The sequence below is a fragment of the Phoca vitulina genome, unplaced genomic scaffold (genome assembly GCF_004348235.1).
Source record: "Phoca vitulina isolate PV1807 unplaced genomic scaffold, GSC_HSeal_1.0 scaffold117, whole genome shotgun sequence".
Lineage (NCBI taxonomy): Eukaryota > Metazoa > Chordata > Mammalia > Carnivora > Phocidae > Phoca > Phoca vitulina.
Window position 1 is genome coordinate 742,467 of NW_022589820.1, and position 17,095 is coordinate 759,561.

Sequence of the window (17,095 nt, forward strand, 5' to 3'; positions counted from 1 at the left end):
GTGAGTCTGGCGCCAGAAGCAAGCATCTTCCTCTGAGGCTGGGCGCCCCCCCCCCCGCAGGAGCCAGGCCCAGCTTAGGCCCCAGATATTGCCAAGCATGCAAGCACCCTCACCATCTGGGTCAAGAATTGGTTCCGACAGAGAACACCCTACTGCTGCTTGCTCATCTGGGGGGTGGGGGGCGTGCTCCTGACCTGTCTCTGGCAGTGACCAGCCCATAGTGTCCCCTGCGTACACCCTGACCAGCACCCAAGGGTGGGAGCAGCGGGCACTGACAAGGAAGAGGTGAGTGGGTGGAGGCCAGGGCAGGCTTGGTCAGGCTGGGCGGACGAGGCCATGGCCCGGGCCAGGGGCACTCAGGGACCCCAGAGTGGAGAGGGGTGAAGGAGTGGCTCCCAGAGGGACACAGAGATGGGTGGGAGAAGTCTGGGACCCGGGAGACTTGGCTGGATCTGAGTGTGCCAGCTTGGGGAGTCAGGAATGGCCCCTGGCAGCCCGGCCCCCACCCTGGCCTGGACCCCAACCATCAGCCCAGCACCGAGGAGCCTCTCGTGACGGACTTGGAGGAGCTAGATGCCTACATCTGTGCTTCCCGTGAATGCTATGAGCCCACGCTGCAAGGGAGCCCCCTGACCAGAATGCGCCAGGCACCTGGAGCCTGAACAAGGTCTGGAGGGCTCAGTGACATGGCCTGGTGGCCCCTAAGTCTCTGGAGATGGCACAGCTCCCGACGAGCACGCTGTCTGGTTGACTCGGGCATCCTGTTTTACAGGGTCCTGGACCGCCTGCTCTGTGGCAGCTCCTGACAGCTCTGTATGCAGCGGGGAGCCGGGGGTGAGGGTCTCAGTCCTGCCCCTGGGGCCTGCTTCAGGCTGGGGACCGGTCCAGGGCCAGACCTGAGGCCACAGGCACTGACACCCTGAAGTGCAGGCGCCACCTGACGCCAAGCTGTTTTTCATGGGGCAGCTCCCCCTGGGGGGCCCCTGGCTGGGCACAGTGGTCACTTCCCCACTAGCTACCCAGCAAAGCTAGTGGTCCCAGCAGGGCTGTGGGATATGGGGGTGGGGGCAGGCACCAGTGGCCTGTGGAGGGTTTGGAGGCCTGCTGGCTGAGCATCTGGGCCGCCACCTGTGGGCTGATGCCCCCTCTTGCAGCCCCACCATCAGTCCCAGATACCCTCCTCAGGCCCAGCCTGCTCCTTGCTTGCTGAGCCCTGCTGGTCCGGGTCCAGCCCTCCATAGTAACTTCTCAGCCCTTCTCTGTATACCCACCTTCCTTGGGGCCTCAGGACCTTTAGAGACAGTGCCTCACGGGGCTAGGAGAAGGAGAGGGGTGGTGGGTGGCCAGAGGGGGAGGCAAGGGATGGGATAGCATGGCCCCTGAGCAGCAGCACTCCCTCCCCTCAACCAACGTCACTGTGAAATCTGGAGTCATAAGCAGAAGCGTGCAGGACATTGCCGGGGTAATTACAGGTTACATGGAACAATCTGAGGAATTACAATCGTATTTTCTTTTTTTTTTTTTTAAAGATTTTATTTATTCATTTGAGACAGAGAGAGAGAGAGCATGAGCAGGGGGAGAGGGAGAGGGAGAGGGAGAAGCAGACACCCTGCCAAGCAAGGAGCCCGATGCGGGGATCGATCCCAGGACCCTGAGATCATGACCTGAGCCGAAGGCAGACGCTTAATGACTGAGCCCCCCAGGCGCCCTAAAATCATATTTTCATTGTACCATAAAAACATGCAAAGGTGGCGGGAAGGTAGCCCTGGAGCCAGGTGGAGAGCACCTGGCCGGTGCTGCTCTGGCCCCTCCCTGAGCTCCTTGGGAGGAGGGGGACAGGGCAGGGGTGGGTCCGGGGAGGGGGCCTTGGGCCACACAGTGAGTCTGGACCTGGGCGGTCCCTGGGACACGCAGAACAGAAACCACTATGGCCCAACACATCCGCCCCGCTCCCCATGCTCTTACTCAGACTTGAGACCCCAGTGCGTGACGTGCCTGAGTGCTGGGCAGGGGACCCTGGGCTGTCACCCCGGGGCCCCACCTAGAGCAGTGGGGGCATGTGGGACATCCTGGGTGCCGAACCACATGGCCAGGCAGGCAGAGGCTGACGCAGCGTATGGCCCCGGAGGTGGCCCGGGTGATGGCCGTCGCCAGCGCTGGGCCTTCTGTGGCAGGCATCCGCTGGGAACGCCCGCTGTTTGTGCAGCCCCATGCGGGAGTGCTCACGGACTCAGCAGGCGTGCTGGAGCACGGGCCGCCCCGAGGGAAATGGTGCACGGAGAAAACCACTGGGGGGGTTATGGGGTCATGGACACGGGGCTGGCACGCCGGCTGTCCGGTGGGGTGGGCAGGGAGGTGGAAAGTCCTCGTCCCAAACACTGCCTGATGCGTGCTGAGAGCTCCCACGCAGGCTGCGGCGTTTCCACCATCACAACAAGCAACAGAACCACTTCAAGTTCCTTGTTTGCCCCATGGCAGGGGCGCAGGCCAGCTCCAGGGGGCCCCTCCGGGCACCCCCGGCGGCTCGGCTGTGTTAGCTGACCTCTGCAGACCTCGCCCTCTGCCTGCAAGGCAGGGGAACACCTCACCCCCAGCACAGAGGGGAGCCCTCCCTGCACCTCCCAAGGCAGGGGCGCGCCGCCAACCGTGCGTTAAATGGGACACGGCTGATGCGTGCTGCGCTTGTCAAGAGGGCGCTGGCCCGGCCCTGCACCCGGCGTCTTAACTGGGCGGCCCAGAGCTCCTGCACACGCTTCGCACCGGGCAAGCGAGTGTCTGAGGCTCCCGCAGGCCCATTAGGTGCAAAGACATTCCTTTGTTGGCTGACAAGCAGGGTCCCATCCAGGGCTCCCGGGCGGGCAGACTAAGTGATGTTTTCTTAAGGAAGACACGAGATTAACCACCGCTAAAGCTCCAGCACAATGCGGGGCCCTGCCCGTCACCGTCACCATCAGCGCCGGCCGCGGCAATGACTGACAGGGGCGCTCCCTCAGCCCGTCAAGCCTCAATGTGCAGGATTAGCCTGAGCACAGCAGACACGCCGGCTGCGAGGGCCGCAATGGAAACGTAATGAGGTGCCTGACGCTCAGGGGACGGAAAGCCTCCAACACCCCTGCCAGCTCCCGTCACTGGGCCACCCCACTGGCAGGTTGCTCTGGAACAAAGCCAGTGGCTTCCCACCCCTCCCGAGCGCCTGCCTTGCCGTGAGGCGCAGACAGACCCGGCAGAGGGTCCTGGGAGGGGTGGCTCTGCTGTGAGGGGAGGCGGAATGGAGGGTGTGCGACAGGCCAGGCCCCACCCCGACATGGGCCACCCTGGGGGGCGCGCTGGGGACAGCACAGGCGGGGGCACACATCAGGAAAACACCCTCTTTATTTACGCTCCAGAAATGCCAGGGGGGTTCGGACGTGGGCAGCCCACAGGGTGGGTTTCTGCGCACACCGTCATCTTCTGGCATCAGGGGCCTGGTGGGGCTGGCCCTGGCTGGAGGGTGTGCGAGGTGCAGGGGCTGACGACCCCTGGAGCCATCCCTGTGGGGGCACGCGACCAGTCCATCCAGAGGCCACCCACGCCGACTACCTCAGGGGCTCTCCAGACGGGGGTGAGGCTTGCCTGGGCTCAGGCTCCGGCGTCCTACAAGAATGGGGGGGGTCAGCATGGGGTAGTCCCCCCATCCCTGCATTGGCCTGGCCATGTCCCCTGTGCCCTCACACAAGGATTCTCTAGGGACAGATGAGAAACGGGCCCCAGAGAGAGCCCCGCCCTCACCAGATTGATGAGTCTCAGGGGACGCATGCTGCACTATTAACAAATATTTTGAAAGGATGAAAATTTACAGCAGGCTCTTGACAAAACAGCTGTTAGGTGTGATATTCTGGTAAGAGTTTCCTCAGGATGCCCTCAGTTTGTCCATATCAAGGGTGGCCCTGGCTGGGGGGGACACAGTAGAGCAGGTGCCCAGGGTGCCCCCAGGAGAAGCCCCAGGCCTGTGCCCAAATCCAGGGGACCCTCACCTGCCATTCAGCCCCTCAGGCCTGCCTGAGGGCATCTTGTGGGGTGCTCACTGCTCTGTCTATAGTCTACTTCAGCCCGCAGGACCCCAACCCCAGCAGGGGCTGACAGCCACAGGGGACCCCCCGGGCTGGGCTGCTGAAGCCTGGAGAATGCTCTCACAGGGCCAGCTGAATAGGCCCTGACGACATGCAACCTTTGGGCAGCGGTCAAGGAGGGACTCGCTAACTTCTTCCCCCTCAGAAGAGGGTTGGGATGAACAGACCCGAGGCCTCCGCCGGCTGCCCGCCCAGCCTGACTCTGCAAAGCTCTAACAGAACCAGACGTGTGGGCGGCCGCCATGCACAAGGCAGCGTGTCCACCTTCTGGGCGACAGAGAAACGAGCCGGCGCTGCTCTGCATGGGGCTAAGCTGGAGAGGGAGGCCCTCTCCTCCCACCCAGCAGCCCACTGAGCTCAGCCAGGGGATGGTTTCCACACCCAGTGTCCTCCCTCCACCCCCGGGACAGGCCACTGTGGTGTGAGCCCAGCCTCAAGACATTTCCTGCATCCGAGGAGCACCGGCAGCCAGGCCAGCTGCTGGGGGTGCCCTGTGGAGGGGGGGCCCTCACATGGCCTCCTTCCCAGCCCCGTTTCTTCAGCCCCTGCAGCCTGGGCACAGGGCTCCCATGAGGTGGCACGGCAGGTGTGCTCTCCCACGTACCTGGAGAGAGTTGTTCACAGTGGCACCCTATCGCTCCCCACGGTTCCATCCTTAAACACAGAGCCTACCCCAGCTGTGTACCTGGCTCTGAGCCTCCGAAGAATCTGGCTGTGGGGGGCTGCAGGTGAGCCGCGTGCCCTTGGTCTGGCAGGGATGGATGCTTAGCCTCAGCAGCCCGTCACAGTGGGGTCTAGGCCCGAGCGCTTGGAGATACGCAGCTTGGCCACCTCCTCGGCGCAGGTGGGGTGGATGCCCACCGTCTGCATCAGCTGCACGTAGGAGGCCCCACACCTGCACACAGGGGGGGAGGGGGGTTCAGGCGAGGAGGCAGCACAGGGTGGCATGTCCACATCATCCCATCCCCCGGAAGATGGCACGTGGGGACGGCCTCGGAAGTCACAGTCTCCTCCCTGCTCCCCAGCCCTGGGCCCTACCCTCTCTTCTCCAGCCAGCAGCCAGGAACACCGCCAACACCTCTGCTGGACCTGTCCCACATGTCTCCCAGCAAATGCCAAGCAGCGCCCCCTCAGGCCCACCTCCCACCTACCCCCGACCCCTCATCTGCTCCATCCTGGCTTCCTGCTGCTCCCAGCCCACCAGGCGCAGACCCACCTTGGCTCACGGCTCCAGCTGATCCTTCTGTGGGTCTGCTCCCTCTCCCCACCTGCCCCAGTTAGACGGAGCCCACTTCGATTACTGCAGCCTGCCCCTGCGCAGCTCCCTGCCTGGTCCTGCTCACCGGGCTCTTCTGCTCAGCACCCAGCACTTCCCACACACACGCCCCCTGCCCCTGCGGCAGCGACCACCCGCGGGGCACCGGTCACCTCCTCGGAGGCACAGTGAGTGAGGACTCCCCACAGGGCGCTGCCACCGTCCGCAGACAAGGCTGCAACAAACAGCCCTTCTTCTGTCTACGCATACACGTTAGAGTATCTGGTGGGTGAGTTCCTGACACGAACAAGTGTGTGCGTTTCACACTGTGGGCAGAAGGCCCCCAGAGGGAGGGTCCAGTTCACACCCTTCTCCTCACTGTGTCGGAACATGGGTCTCCTCACTCCACTGATCTGCTCAAACCTTCAGTGTCTCCACGACGCAGATGCTGGAAACGATCACCATCAGACTGGACAGTAGCAAAGCTTTTAACCCTCACTGACCAAGATGGTTTCTTGGTGTTTTAATTACATGAAAAATTCCAAATGAAGCACAGCATCTTTCTACTATTTATTTAAATTTTCTTTGCCTGTGAATTGCCCATTCGTGTTCTCTAAGTCTCTCTTGGCTCTGTCCTATCTTTATTATCATTACCCGCCAGGAAGCCTGGGGTGCCAGAGCCCCCATCAGTCTTCCCGGTATGGGCCCTGCCCCTCGGGCTCCCGCCCTGTCCTCTGACTTCCTACCTCCACCAACCTCTGCGGCTGGATCTTGGCCTCGGCCCCAAGCCCCAAGCACATGGTGGGGTGGCCCGTGCAGCCCTTCTCTGCTCCCTCGGCCCCACTTCACCTTCCACCCTCCTGCCTCTGATGGCCCCACACCCCACTGCCCCAGACAACCCACCCCCACCTAGAGCCTCCATCCACAAAGGCTCCAGGCAAGCCTGGGGACCCGGGATCCCCCAAAGCACCGCCTATGCCCAAGACCCAGCTCTGGAAAGCACACGCCAGTCCTGGGGCAGCTCTCGCAGACCCTGCTCATGACTGCCTGGGCGCTGGGCCATGTGAAGGAGGGCCCCAGCCCTGCTCATTCTAAGAAGAGAAGACCCAAACTGTGACCCACCCCCGGTGGCCAGGGACATGGGCCTCTCCCCTTGCTCCCCAGGTGGCCCGGCCACAGCCGACACGGTATGACCGGCCTAAGAGCGTTTGGCTGGAGAAGAAAGCTGCCTCTCACGTGACGGAGCTGCCGGATCTGAGGAGGTGCTCTGCTGAGCACACGGAGGACGCTCCGTAAGAACCTCAGCACAGCAGCAGACCCCCCAGCGCGGGGCCACCAACTGTCAGAGCCACGCGAGCCCGAGCAGCGCGCACACCGACATTCCTCCGCACTTACTTGATCCCCAGAGCAAATCCTTGAGTCACTTCGCCTGCGTTGGGGCCGAGGAAGTGCAGGCCCAGTACCAGCTGTGGGGGCTTCCGCAGGCACACCATCTGAAAGCCACATCGTCAACGGCCAGCCTGGCTGGAGACAGGGCCCCAGGGCTGCACGGGCGGCCCTGCCCCAGGGGGCCCGCGTGGTTGCAGGGAGCTTCCCCACCCCTGGGCGCCAGCTCACTCCCTGCCTCTCACCTCCCGGCATGGCCCGGCCCTGGGCCCTCGAGGACACTTACCTTTATGTAACATTGGGATGCATCCCGTTGAGCCACTGTGAACTCCAGCGGTTTATAATATGCATGATAAACCTAAGTGACAAGATACCGATTCCCGCAGTCAGTAGCCTCATGGGCTACATGGATGGGGCGGGGACCCAGAGCTGCCCACGTGGCCTACAGGTTGTGGTCTGCGGTAAGGACATGGCTGAGCTCTCCCTCCCACACAAAGCAAGCCTGGGGCTGGAGCCACACCATCTGCAGGACAGAACCCCCCCCCCCCAGGGCCCCGATGGACCACAGCAACAGAGTGGGCAGCAGATTCACTAAGCGCAGCCAGACGTAGGTCTTGTCACAGAGCCCGAGGCTCAGCCCCCAGGAGTCCACACCAGGTGGACGCTGGGGGGTGGACGGGGTGACTGCGGGCAGCGGAAGGGGGCACCCGGCCCACCCAGTGGCTACCTGGCCTCCCCAGGGTACCCTGGTGCTGGCTGGGCCCTCATTTGAGCAAGGAGGGGGAGGCAGGCATGGGGAGGCCCCCAGCCCACACCGGAGCTGTCGGCCAAAGGCTTTCAGCACCCAAGAAGGGCTCGACAGCGTGTTCGGGGCTGTGGCCAAGTAAAAAATGAACGGGGCCCTCACATGTGCTGCACAGCCATTATTAATTAATGGAACTTCAGCGAATATTGTTCTAACTAAGACAGAATTGAAAAGAAAACAAACAAAGGGTATGTGGCCATTCAACATCGTGAAACATAAAACAACATTATAGAATGCCATGAACATATGTCCCCACGTACTTGTGATGAATCAAACAAAAATAGCAAATAAAGTGCTGGGGGGAAGGCTGGCCTGTCAGGCCTGGCCCGTTGATGGAGGGGACTGGGGCATTGGGGCAAGGGGCAGGCCCTGGAGCCCAGTGACTCATTCTCAAAGGGCACGAGGCCCGCGGTGGTGGCCACACGGGGTCTGGTTTCTCCCGGTCCGTGTGCAAGCTGCTGCAGTAGCAAGATGAAGCCATGCTGGAGGCTTCCAGCTCCCCCATCCTGCCGGGCCACCAGGGGTACCCTCGGGGGCCACCCCAGGGCCACGGCAGGCCGGCTGAGCAGACTCAAGAAGCAGGCTTCCTCTGGGGTGAGTACCTAAGTCTGGACTGTTGGGGGCCTGTGAGAGCTGGATGACTCGCGGATTGGGAACAGAGGCAGGGGTGGCAGGGAGGTGGGGGTACCTGAGGGCAGGGTCAGGCTGTGGCAGGGCTGGGGGTGGGGTGCGGGGAGCGGAAGCTGATGGCAGGAGAAGGTTGGAGGGCAGGAGAAGCCTTTCCAGGTGGAGGGAGACGTGTGGCCCTGTAAGAGGCCACACCACAAAGGTGCCCTGGTTTCCGGGGCTGTCCTCCAGCATTCCTGTCCCACGTGTCCCTTCATGCCATATCTCAGCCATCCCTCTGGGCCCCCTGCCCCACCCTGCCAAACTGCAGGCCCTGGGAAGCAGAAACGCCAACACTCCCGCTCGCCCGCCAGGCCTCTGTCGGGGAGGGGCTGTCGTCAGGGCGTGAGCGCCACACAGGCATCCCGTCCTGGCACCCCTCTGTCCTCGGGGCCCTGATGTACCTCCACATGCTCTTCTCCGTGGCGAGCCACAGCCTCCTCCTCCGACAGCCCCACACAGCCATACTCCAGCGGGGTGAAGACTGTGGTGGGGACCTGGAAAGCAGGTCCCAGGTGAGGTACCCCCCTGGGGACCCAAAGCTGAAGATCCCCACTCTGGGGCCCAGAGAGCAACAAGCTCAGGCCAGGTCCCCGGATGTGCTGGCTGGCAGCCTGCGAGAGGGGGTGGGGGCGCCCTCACTTGCTCCGGGGCCACACCCACAAAGCTAACCCTCCCACACGGGGGCATGTGCATGCACCACCCCTGGGCACCCCCTCCCCCCCCGCAGCTGTCTCCAGGCTGGACGCAGCGTGCTGGAGGGCAGAGGGTACTCACGTTGTCGTAGTCCATCACGTCTGAGGACTGACCGCACAGCCGCCGGGCCAGGAGCTTTCCTGCCATTATAGCCGTGGGTGTCAGCTCGGGCCGCCCCTGATGCACGGAAGGAGCCCGGGCTTACTTCGGCACATCTGGGGGAGTCTGTGCAGGACCCCTGCCACCACCCATGCCTTCCCAGCGAGGCTTCTCCCTTTCCGAAACCCCCAAAGGCTATCTGTCTCTGGGCGCCAGGGCCCTGGGCAGGTTTACTTGTTCTGCTTCTTCCCCCTGCCCTGCTCAGGGGAGACAGTTGCGGTTACGGCCCCCTTCCCTGGAAGAGCAAGTGAGTTGCCAGTGAGCCCAGCCATGCCACCCACCCTCGCTTGTGGCTTCCCTCTGAACCCCTTCCTCATGTTGGTGACCTTGGAGAGCTGCCCTCATGACAGAGCTCCAAGGAGATCCCGCTCCTATTCAATCGTCTGCATTAACCAGGATGCAGGCTAAAGCGGGCCCTGGAAGCATTTCATGTGCTCCTGACACGCAGCTTGGCTTGCACGTCACAGTCCATTACAAATCGCACTCCGAATGCCATGCTGCTGGAGGCCCCTCGGTCCCAGGGTGTGTCCCGCTCCGGGAGCGGGGGTGGCACAGCCCCCAGTGTTCCTACACGCGTCGGCCTGGGACCGGCTGCCAATCACGTCTGCAGCAGCAGGAAATGCAGATGTTGTTTGACATTCCAGAAATGAATAGAGATCCGCAGAGATAAACTCGTGAAAGCAGCCCGTGCATTCCACCGGGCCTGACTAACTGCGGAAACGTCCATGTGCACAGCACACAATACGGCACTAGACAATGGCCGCCCCGCCCGCCCGCTGGACTCTTCCGCACCTCACGCCGGACCACTGGGTGTTAACTCTTTGGACTGCCCAGAATGACCTTTCCAACTGAGCGGATTTAATAATTCAATAGACATCGCCTTTGTGTGTACTATTTCTGGCAACACGGTCTGAAATACTACGGTTTCCGCCACGTTGGCATGAGCCCTGCGGCCGACGGCTCTCCGCCTCGCTCGGCTCCTGGGCCGCACAGAAAGCCCGGTCTAATACGAGTGGCACTCTCTCCCAGGACCACGAGCGCTGTCTTGGGGCGCAGCGCCCAGGATGAACACCGAAGGTGCCGCCACAGAGTGCCACATCCCCACCGCCAGAGATCACACAAGCAGCAACACTGCCCGGTCTAGCGGGCATGTGAAGCCACTCACTTCCGTCCACACCAGCAGGTCAACTAGATGGGTCAGAGAGGACTCGGTGGGAGGAGGGGCTGGAGCTCTGACCAACGCCCCAGCAAGCTGTCCCTGCGGTCTTGCCTTCAGTTGGTGGTCTGCTCCCCATGCACCATTTCATGAGCCTGGGTTCACGGGCAGCCTGAGGGACTCGAGTGGCGGCCCCTCGGCTCACATATCAGCACTGACCACGGCTAGTGGGTGACCCCTCTGGTACAATGGGCACAGCAGAGGCCATGTTGTCCTAGCAGGAGGGGTTTGTATGGAGTCAAGTGTCTGCAGGACAGACCTGTGCCAGATGGGTAGGCTGGCCCCTCAGGAACAAAGGGAAGGCCCAGCCTTGCACGGCTTCCTGCCCTAGTCTGTCTCCGTGAGTGTGCCAAGCTCTCCGGCAGACCCACCCATTATGAGCTGCAGCAGAGGCTGAGGGAGGGATGGTCCCGTAGCACTGGGGACAACTGCCACCTGTAACCCCTCAGCTCTGGGATGCCCCACTCAGGGACCCACTTGCTGTAGATACTGGCTCCCCTTACCCCCAGGCATTTCCCAAAGTGGGGTCTGGGGTGTGCGTGGGCAGAGCAGTGCTTGAACTCTTGGGTAGGCATGAGCATCCTCGCTGAGCTCGCCCGGGCCTCTGCCTCGCTCTGCTCCTCCCTCAGGTCTCCCTTGACTGCCGCACTAAGCATCTTCTGACATCTACCTCAAACAGTTCACTTACTCACTTGTCATCTGCGACCCCGACCAGAATGTCACCACGAGGGCTAAGACTTTTGTCTGTTCCTGCAGCGGCCACAGAACCCAGAAAAGTGGCTGGTGCCAGAACACATCATGGTGGGTTTAACAGCATCCCCCAATTCACGTCTGCCTGGAACCTCAGAATGGACCCTTGTTTGGAAATGAGGCTCTTTGCAGATATAATTAAGGAAAGAACTGAGATCATTTAGGATTGGTCACTTAGGGTGGGCCCTAAATCCAATGAGGGTCCTGAGAAGAAAGAAACAATGACACACACACACACACACACACACACACACACACACACACACACACACGAAGACGGGCAGAGAATGCTGCAGCTCCAAGTCTGGAGTGCCTGATGGATGAGGACGTGTCCTCTCCTAGAGGCTTCGGAGGGAGCACGGCCCTGCCCACACAGACTTCTGGCCCCCAGAATGTGACAGAATACATTTCTGTCGGTCTAAGCCACCCAGCCTGTGGTGATCTGTAATGACAGCCCCAGGAAATATGTCTATGACACTGGCAGGACTGGCCACCAAGAGGCCTCCTGGGGTCTGGGGGGCCTGGTGCATCTCTCAGGCTCCTTTGGCCAGGGCCCCTCCCGAGCCACCTTCCTTAGGCCATGCTACGCATGTACAGGACAGGCCGACTGCTCCTGAGGCTTTGGGAATGTGGGGGTCCCATGACTGACCAGCCCTGACGGGGCCATGAAGAGGGGAGGGGCGCCGACCAGATGTGTCCCAGGCCAGGGGCAGGGCTTCCGCCAGGGACTCACAAGGGGAGGAGCAGGGAGGCCTGGTGAGTGGCGCTATGTCCCTGTCTGACAGCCCAGTCAGGGAGAGTACTGACCCGTCCACAGATGAGAGGGTAAACTGAGGCGAGGAGGTCAGGCCCAGTGCTGCAGGGCCAGATAGCCCCAAGGCTCTGCCCAGCAGCAGCATTTCTAGGGCTCTGTACCTCCAGCCCACCTTCAGGAAGTCGAGGCCCATGTTGTGCGCAAACAGATGTCCCTCCCTCAGAGCTGACATATGGGGAGGTTCACAAGAGGAATTCGTTGATGGCGCTTTTAGTTTTTAAGCCTTCCCCACCCCCCTACCCCCCATAGAAAGGAGGAACATTCGAGCAAGCAGAGGCTGGTGCCCAATCCTTCCCAGAACTTGAGTCTAACAATACTTGGGGTTTGGCCCAGAGCCTCTGTGAGCCTCGTTAGGGCCCAAGGCCCAGCTGGGGTGGGGGGATGGGGTGGTGAGGCCAGGTGGCAGGTGCAGGCTATACCTCTGCTACGTCTCCGATGGCATAAATGTGGGGGACGGAGGTGGTTTCCTGAGCATCGACCAGGATTTTCTGACTGTTAGGGTTGATGTTCACTCCAGCCTTCTCTAGATTCAGACTTCTGGTTTCTGGAATTCGACCTGAAGGAAATAAACAGCAAGGCTGAAAGACTTTTAGCAGTTCCGACTGAGATTCCTTGGTTTATTCAGAACGCTTCTCAGCATGCCCGCTTGGAATTGGTAAAACATCAAGTGCAACAACGTCTAGGGGCTCCCGGCCTCTGTGGCCTCACACGCACACACAAACGTATACACATACACCCCCACACCTTTATTTGCACAAAGAATCAATGAGAGGATGAAGCAGGATGAGGAGGAACAGAAAGGAAGGGAAAGGGGTGGAGGAAGCAGAGATGGGGACAAGACTTCTCTAAATACATCCTATGATACAATTTTGGTTTTTTAAATCATATACATTTTATATATTCAAACAACAAAAAATAAAAATGGAAAAAAAAAAGTCGCCGTAACTTGTAAATAATCTGAAACAAATGGGCCTAATTATATGCATTTGATAACCCAGCAAATACAAAGATAATTCGCTCAGGAGACTACGGCAACCCATATTTCCACCATACGTCCTAAGACGATTATATCCTAACAATAAAGCTGCAGACAGATCTTACGTGCCACTGGAAGAAGACAGTTAAAACCCCGTAAAGTCAAATTTGAATTGGAAATTCATTGATTCTTTTTTTTTTTTTTCCAATACAAAGTTCCTATGGCTCTGACCACAGAAAATGTCTAGAAGTAGCGATGACCCAAGAGTATGCACGCCCCATCCCTGGACGGTGACCTCAACGCTTCCCCCCCGCAGGGGCCAGGCTCTGGGGAGGCAGCCCACTTCAGGCCTGGATGCCTTGTGGACACAGCAGAGCAGGATCAAAGGTCACCATAGCCGCAGCTGCAGACACAACAGGACAGGGCCTTGCAGCGTCTGCAGGCATCGGGCCCTGAGGGGAAGACACGGAATATACGCCACCCAGGCCTCTCACAGAAGCCGTGGCTCCCGCCCCCTTCTTGCATTTTCCAGCGGCGCCGGGGTGTGTGCATGTGTGTGTCTCAGTCTCTGTGGAGTGTGCCCGTGGGCCCCAAGTGAGCCGACAACCTGCTGAGTCCCCACATGGCCCTTCCCTCCCACTCCGTCTGTGACCCCGGAGTTCCCCACCCTCCCACAGGTTGCTCTTCCTGCAGGCTCATACTCGGGATGGTGCTTCGTGGTGGATCTACACTTCTATCCTGCCACCAGATTGGGTCTGTGTGAATAGGCTGTGGCCTTGTGTCCCCAGAGTTGGGCAGCAGGACATCCTCCAGAGCAGACGGCAAGAATGCACGGACTTACGCCCTGCTTGGGGTCTCTGGGCAGCCAGCGCAGGGGATGAGCAAGTGGGGCTAGAGGCCCGGCCTTGGGCAGCTCCACACTCCAAGACCTTAGCTCCTCCTCTCGTGGCACCTGGCCAGCAGACATCCCCAGCTCGAAGACCTCTAGAGCCAGAAATAGAGACGGACAGAATGGCAGAGCCCAAACCACACGCCATAGCCATCCTTGGGTGCAGTCATTTGAGCTAATCCTGATGAGCAACTCTCGGGTGCAAAGCCGGCAGGGGCCAGGCATGGCGGCACCAGCCTCCCTGCCAGGCTTCACAGGCTTGGGCCTGTCACAGCTGAGCTGCCAGCAGAGGTCCCTTTCTCCCCTAACTCAGACAATGTGGCCTCACTAAGCCAAGAGGTGGCAAAGGCAGCTCATCCTGCTGGGCCCTGGGAGGGCAGTGGCAGCCCCTCGGGGCTCCTGGAGGCTCCTGGAATGCCCTGAAGGCAAAGATGAACAGTGTCAAAGGCACAGTTCCCACAGCTCGTGGTGGCTCAGATACACGAGAGGTCGGGTAGTGGGTGGTGCCAGGCTGAACATCTGGAAGACCAAGTCCTGTGAAAGGGAAACCTTAAGTCTCCAGCTGCTCTCCCAGAGTGGGAAGTCAAAACACAGAGACTTGACTAAGCCGTGCTTCTCAAGTTCATGGGGAGCCGGCTCCGGCCTCTTCACTCTTCCTGGCCGCAGGAATCAGATGCTGGGCGGGCTGACACCCGTCGCCCAGCATACCAGACACCGGCGACGCGACCTGAGGCTCCGGAGGTCCCTGCCTCCTGATGCCACCGACGCCGGCCCCAGTCACGTGAACGGAGACGCATGAGCGTGCAGAGCGCAACAGGGCATACTGGCCAGTGTCCTGCCTGGAGGAGGCGGTGTGGGGGCCTGGGCCTGATTCCCGAGCAGAGGATCCAGCTGGCGCCTGGGAGCTCTCGTGCACCTAGGAAGGGACTGGAAGGTGCTGGGCCTCAGCAAGGAAGGAGCTGGGCCCAGTGGGCAGGCCTGGTGGGGGTCTGCTGGGTGGGCCGAGAAAGTCCCTGCAGGCAGGGGACTCATAGCTGAGCCCTCAGGCTCCTCCCCAGACTCCCGGTTCTGGGGAGCAGGGCATACAACAGCTGGCCAGGCCCACGACCTCCTGGCGATCGATCGCTGTGACGCTGGCCACGCTGCACTCCTGCCCGGCTGGTCCTGGGAGGCCAGGAGTGTTTCCTTGTGCCTCCTGGTAACCGCGGTAACCACACACCTCACAGATGTCAGTCTAACCACATCCAAGGTCTCAAAGAATATGAAGATAAATTTAAAAAGAGTAACAGCAGTGGGGGTAGACAGAATATGCCCAACTTGTGGAAGGCACTCCATCGATGCTTCTGGAATGAACAGTGAAGGAAGTGAGAGGCTGCCCCAAACAGTCAGAAACAGCCCTAAAAGGGCAGCCATGGGCACTTCGGGTTTTGGAAGCCGTGCTGGCAGGGCCTGTGTGGGAGAGGCCTGAGGTCGGCAGGGGGCCCAGCTCCACCCAGGCACACCATTCTGTGCAGCCATGCCTCAGAGCTGTGGTAGGCCCCGCCAGCTCCACGGGCCACAGCCGGGACGCGGACCTCACTGAGCAAACAACCTGGATAAGGGTCATGGAGGAGGGACAGACATACCCAGGACCCTCAAAGTTCTGCTGCCTTGTGCTCAGAGTAGAGTCATGTCTCCCCACAGTCAGATGGTGTGGGGGCCCCCCCTCAGCTCAGGCCTGGAGCCCCCGAGGAAGGCACAGCATGGGTGCTCGGGTGGGGACCCAGTGGCCAGCCATACAAGCAGGGCAGCTCTAGTCCCATGGACAATGCCCAGTCCAGGTCAGACGTACATGGCCAGAAGGAAGACCCAGGCAACATGCAAAGTCTTCTCCCTCACCATTTTCCTCTTATGCAAAAACAAAGGTAGGACTCTTCAGGTGATTTGGGGGAAGATGGGTGCCTCCATGGCACCCCCCGCTCAAGTACATCACCCTGTATGTCGCACACGGTGCTTTCCACACCCCCAGCAGGCCATTTGCTCTATGCCCTGCGGGATCTCTTGCTCTCTGGGGCCTCGGCTCTTTGGTACCCAGCTCGGGTCTGCCAGCGCTGCTGAATGGCTTCCCTGGATTGGCTCCCACATCTCTGCTCCCTGGACACACGGGGATGGGGATGGGGATGGCAGTCTGTCCACGTGTCAGTTTAGTTCCTTGGGACAGTCCTCAGAGAAAGGCCAGCCAGCCAGGTGGGGCTTCCCTGGCCCAGGGCCGGGAGCTGCGCCTGGGTGGAAGGCTCCTTCTGGGGCTTGCTCCTTCCCTCCGGCCGATGTTTTAATTTCCCCTTCTTTGATTGCCAGTATATTTACTAATAAAACTAAGGACTTTGGGCCACTATTCAGCAGCTGTATTTCCTTCTGTGAACTGCCCATTCCTTGCCTTTTTTCATTTATTTATACATATCTCCATGACTTGATTGCCTTGTAAGAGCTTTGCATATGATACGTGAATGACATTCCATCATATTTACCGCAAACGAGGGCATTAAGATTCCAGATGCAAACATGTTCTCACTTCCCCCTCAGAGGCAATGTCCAAATAAATGTGTGGATGGGCCTTTGGAGCTGCTTCCTTCACCAAGCTCAGCCTTGTCCGCTGGCCTCAGTCCCTCTAAGGGACCACGTGACCCCTGGTGTCACCGAGGTAAGACAGTCCCTCCCTCGTGGTGCCCAGCATCCAGGACACCCCGGGGCCCTGAAATGGTGCAGGAAGCCGCATTCAGCCTGAGAGCTCCCGGGGCAGCTGGACCAGGCCAGCCCTCCCCTCGAGGCACTGGAGTCCCACCAGCTGCTGCTACGGGCCCAGGGAGGCAGCCCGGCCACCAAGCTCACTCAGCCAGCTGGAGAAGGCTGGAGAAGGCTGGAGAAGGCTGGAGAAGGCTGGAGGTCAAAGACTCCCCAGATGGCAGCTTTGGTCATTCCTACCTGCACAGCTGGGCCCAGGGACACAGACAACTTGACACATGCAGTTTCCTGGGCCTCTTTCTGCCCGCTGCAGGAAAACGGGCATTCCCTCCAATTTCACGCCTGCCTAGAGCGCACGTTCCAACGAGTGAAGGGCAATCCGTGTAATGAGGTAGGATTTAGGTGTCAGCAGGAGTATGACAGGGCGAATGAGGGGCTCTGATCACACAGAGGCAGCGAGTGCCAGGAGGATGGGGGTCCAGGAGGCTGGACCAGCAGCTTCCCGCAGGCTCACGGAGGGCCTGGGCACCCCTCCCGGGGGGCACATGCGTGGCCCCCCAGAGCCAGCCACTCCCCCTAGGCTGGCCTGTGGGACACCCTGGACCAGACGCAGAAGGCGGAACTCACACCTTTGGCACCCGTAGTCAGATCCC

At 60.4% G+C, this 17,095-nt stretch overlaps 1 protein-coding gene across 4 annotated transcripts in view; it reads right to left on the reverse strand.

Annotated features, from left to right (window-relative positions):
- Nucleotides 1–3,354: 3,354 nt before the first annotated feature.
- TXNRD2 (thioredoxin reductase 2) overlaps nucleotides 3,355–17,095 on the reverse strand; it is a 50,448-nt gene continuing 36,707 nt past the window's right edge. For 3 of the 4 annotated variants that reach the window (XM_032398554.1, XM_032398557.1, XM_032398556.1), the window contains 7 exons: nucleotides 12,276–12,412; nucleotides 8,999–9,094; nucleotides 8,626–8,718; nucleotides 7,037–7,108; nucleotides 6,760–6,888; nucleotides 4,795–5,004; nucleotides 3,355–3,633 (listed from right to left, as the gene is read on the reverse strand). In XM_032398554.1, the coding sequence (XP_032254445.1) occupies nucleotides 3,619–3,633; nucleotides 4,795–5,004; nucleotides 6,760–6,888; nucleotides 7,037–7,108; nucleotides 8,626–8,718; nucleotides 8,999–9,094; nucleotides 12,276–12,412 (752 nt within the window). In that variant the 3' untranslated portion in view covers nucleotides 3,355–3,618. The remainder of the gene's footprint in view (nucleotides 3,634–4,794; nucleotides 5,005–6,759; nucleotides 6,889–7,036; nucleotides 7,109–8,625; nucleotides 8,719–8,998; nucleotides 9,095–12,275; nucleotides 12,413–17,095) is intronic. The other variant, XM_032398555.1, reaches the window with a different exon arrangement.